The following is a 4,081-nucleotide window of genomic DNA, read 5'->3' as shown; positions in this document are numbered from 1 at the left end:
CTGAGTTGGAAGGGACCTTAAAGATCATCCAGTCCCACCCCCTGCATGGGCAGGGACACCTCCCACCAGCCCAGGCTGCTCCAAGCCCCATCCAACCTGCCCTTCAACACCCCCAGGGATGGGGCAGCCACAGCTGCCCTGCCCAACCTGGGCCAGGATCTTACCACCCTCACAACAAAGAATTCCCTCCTCATCTCCAATCTCCATCTCCCTCTCCCAGTTTTCATCCATCCCCCTCATCCCATCCCTCCCTGCCCTTGTCCCAAGCCCCTCCCCAGCTTTCCTGGAGCCCCTTCAGGCACTGGAAGCTGCTCTAAGGTCTCCCTGGAGCCTTCTCCTCTGCAGGCTCTGCAGGCCCCAACTCTCCCAGCCTGTCTCCAGAGCAGAGCTGCTCCAGCCCTCCCATCATGTCCGTGACTCCTCTGATCCCTTGTTTCCTTCTCAGATGTGTTGGCAATGGGGACAAGCTAGGGGGGTCGGATAAGCTGGGGACAGGGATGAGTTGGAGATAGGGACAATCTGGGGGACAGGGACGAGCTTGGTGGTCCCCAGGCTGCTGTCACCACTAGATGCTGCTCTTGGCCAGGGTCTCTGGTCCAGCCCTTCCCATGGGCTTGGTGCTTCCCAGGAGGAGTATCTTGGACGTGGTTGATCTGGAGTAACCTCCTTCCTCCCCTTGGAGCTCCCAGGCCTCCCCCTTGTCCTTCCCATCCTCCCTCACCCCATAGCTGGGCTGGACCCCTCCCTCTGAACAGGACAGGACACCCAGAGACACCCAGGAGTCTGGTAGCACCTTCAGCCTGGAGCAGAACAAGGGAACAGGGAGAGGTTTGGGTAACAGGAATCATGGTGATGGGTCCTGCATGCTTCCTCTGCAGGACAGACCTCGGGGTACAGTTCTGGGGCCTCGAGGTACCATTCCAGCCTCCCAGCGTCCCACGGGCAAGAGGCAAATCTGTATGAGGAGCCACCAGAGCCCTCAGCCGTCTATGAAGAACCTCCTCAGGTTGGTCCATGGGGAAGATGGAGGACACTGGGCCCAGGGACTGGTTGGGATCCCCCTGCTGCACCTGGGGATACTGCCCTGTCCCTGGAGGCCGGGGAGGGGGGTGGAGGGGAGCAAGGATGAGGGACCTTATTCAAAACCTCCTCACCAGAGCATTTCTCCTCCTGCTTTGCATGCCCAAAGCATGGTGATTCATGATATGACCCTCAGATTTTCTGGTGGCTGATAGCAAGGTTGTCTTGTGCATCCATTGTAGATGTAGGGACCCTCTGGTTTCCTCTCCTCTCTGCTCATCCATTTTCTGTGGTGCCTCCTCCCTACCCCAAAACCAGGGTTTCAACCACACTTCATTGTCTGGTTCTTGGATTCTCTGGGAAGCACTCAGCTGGTTTGAAGGAGGTGGGATGGGCTGAGCCATCACCACAGCTTTTTGGAACAAAGGAGTAAAAATGAGCCACCTCAGGTTCCAAAATACCGATGGGGGAGACATGCCTGGTTCTGGTAGTGATGACCCAGCAGAGCCCCCAGAGCCCATGGTTTTACTCCACGGGTGTCATCCAGGACCTCCTGCCCATGGTGGGGCTGATCTGAATCCCACTGGTCTCCTCCATCCTACTCTATTTCTCCCCCAATTCCCAGGCAATTAAGGGGGGGGTTGGGAAGCAGAAGAACCATCAAATTATTTGGAAAGGACCTTAAACCCCACCCAGTCCCACCCCCCTGCATGGGCAGGGACACTTCCCACCAGCCCAGGTTGCTCCAAGCCCCATCCAACCTGCCCTTCAACACCCCCAGGGATGGGGCAGCCCCAGCTTCCCTGGGCAACCTGGTGGGGCTGATCTGAATCCCACTGGTCTCCTCCATCCTACTCTATTTCTCCCCCAATTCCCAGGCAATTAAGGGGGGGGTTGGGAAGCAGAAGAACCATCAAATTATTTGGAAAGGACCTTAAACCCCACCCAGTCCCACCCCCCTGCATGGGCAGGGACACTTCCCACCAGCCCAGGTTGCTCCAAGCCCCATCCAACCTGCCCTTCAACACACCCAGGGATGGGGCAGCCCCAGCTTCCCTGGGCAACCTGGGCCAGGGTCTCACAAACCCTCATGGTGAACAAATTCTCCCTAATCCTTTTCCTACCCATCTCCTTGAAGGAACATGCCGACAATGCCAAATACGACTACGCAGTCGAGTACCAGGGGCCACCAGAGCTGATGGGGAAGGGGCTCTGTGCCCGGGCACTCTATGACTACCAGGCAGGTAAGACCCAAGGAACTCCAGCTTTCCCTCCAGACTGGGTTTACTGGGCCAAATCTGGTCCCAGAAAGCATGGTCCATCACACCAGGCGATCCCAGTTTGTCTTGGAGGGACCTTAAATCCCATCCAGTCCCAACCCCCTGCATGGGCAGGGACACCTCCCACCAGCCCAGGCTGCTCCAAGACCCATCCAACCTGCCCTTCAACACCCCCAGGGATGGGGCAGCCACAGCTTCCCTGGGCTACCTCAGCCCAGGTTGACTATCACAAAATGGTTTGAGTTAGAAAAGACCTCCACAATCACAAAAGTACACCTGCTCACCCAGCACTGCCTAATCCCTACCAACCCATGTCCCTCAGCACCATCTCCAGGGCTTAGAAACCCCTCCAGGGATGGGGACTTCCCCTGCCCTGAGAAGCCTGGGCCAGGGCCTGACAACCCTTTCCATGGAGAAATTGTTCCCAAGATCCAACCTCAACCTCCCCTGGGCAACTTGAGGCCATTTCCTCTTGTCCCATCACTTGTTCCTGGGGAGCAGAGCCCGACCCCCCTGGCTCCAACCTCCTCTCAGGCAGTTGCAGAGCAGAAGGTCTCCCCTCAGCCTCTACCCTCTCTCCAGGCTGGACACCCCCAGCTCCCTCAGCTGCTCCTCACAAGTTCTCCAGCCCCTTCCCCAGCTTCCTTGCCCTTCTCTGGACACCCTCCAGCCCATCCATGTCCCTTTTCTGACCCAAAACTGACCCCAGGATTCAAGGTGCCCCCTCACCAGTGCCCAGCACAGGGGGACAATCCTGCCCTGGTCCTGCTGGCCACACTGCTGCTGACACAAGCCAGGGTGCTGGTGGCCTTCCTGGCTCATGTGCAGCTGCTGTGGCCAGCACCTCCAGGTCCTTTCCCTCAGGCACTTTCCAGCTGCTCTTCCCCAAGCCTGAGCCTTGCCTGGGGTTGGTGTGACCCAGGTGCAGGACCCGGCACTGAGCCTGGTTGGACCTCATGCAGTTGCCCTGTACCCATGGATCCATGTCTCCCTGCTCGGGGTCCCAGTATCTCCTGGTGGTGCTGGAGGGGTTCAGGTTGGGTTTAACACCCTCCCTCCCTCTACCTCCTTCCAGCTGATGACACCGAGATCTCCTTCGATCCCGAGAACATCATCACCAACGTCGAGATGATCGACGAGGGCTGGTGGCGCGGCTACGGCCCCGACGGCCACTTTGGCATGTTCCCAGCCAACTACGTGGAACTGATCGAGTGAGAGGAAGGAGGGGGCTGCTCCACCCCGCGGGACCACTGCCCCGCCCCCTCTCCACTTCTCCCCCATCGTGGGCGGCTTTTCTTTCTTCTTTATGCTGGTTTTCTTTTGTCCTCCAAGCCAAGTGCCATTGCCCGGCTCCCTCGGCACCGGCTCCTGTCCCCCATCCCTGGAGAGGGGACAAAATCCCACTGTCCTCCCTCCCCTCGCCTTCAGAGCCTGGATTCTCCTCCAGAGAAAAGGAGGGTGGTGGGGTGACAAATCGAGGTGACAGATCATGGACATGTTCCGGGGACACATTCCCTCTTCTGACCTCGTGGCCACCACGAGGTCCGAAGGCACTTGCTCCATTTGGCCTCTCCAGGTTGATCTGAGCATCCCGGGGGGAGCAACATCACCCAACTAGCCCCCTCCCAGGCACCCCTCCGTGTCGCCACCGTGGGGCTTCACTCTGCCCTCCCTCCCAGTTCAAACCAGGGTTGAAACCTTGGGGTGGTGGGAGCTGGAGCAGGTGGATTGGGGGCTTTTTTTTTTTTTAGCAAAATAACCCCCAAATAAACCTGGGAGTG

At 58.5% G+C, this 4,081-nt stretch overlaps 1 protein-coding gene across 1 annotated transcript in view; it reads left to right on the top strand.

The window, feature by feature from the left end:
- Positions 1 to 3,515, top strand: part of DBNL (drebrin-like) — a 15,435-nt gene extending 11,920 nt beyond the window's left edge. The window contains 3 exon segments of the mRNA XM_010002041.1: positions 898 to 1,006; positions 2,159 to 2,264; positions 3,376 to 3,515. Of these exon segments, the coding sequence (XP_010000343.1) occupies positions 898 to 1,006; positions 2,159 to 2,264; positions 3,376 to 3,515 (355 nt within the window).
- Positions 3,516 to 4,081: the final 566 nt, after the last annotated feature.

This window comes from Chaetura pelagica, unplaced genomic scaffold (assembly GCF_000747805.2).
Source record: "Chaetura pelagica isolate M959 unplaced genomic scaffold, ChaPel_1.0 scaffold290, whole genome shotgun sequence".
Lineage (NCBI taxonomy): Eukaryota > Metazoa > Chordata > Aves > Apodiformes > Apodidae > Chaetura > Chaetura pelagica.
Note: the sequence above shows the minus strand (reverse complement) of the source record. Positions and strands in the feature narration are given on the sequence as shown.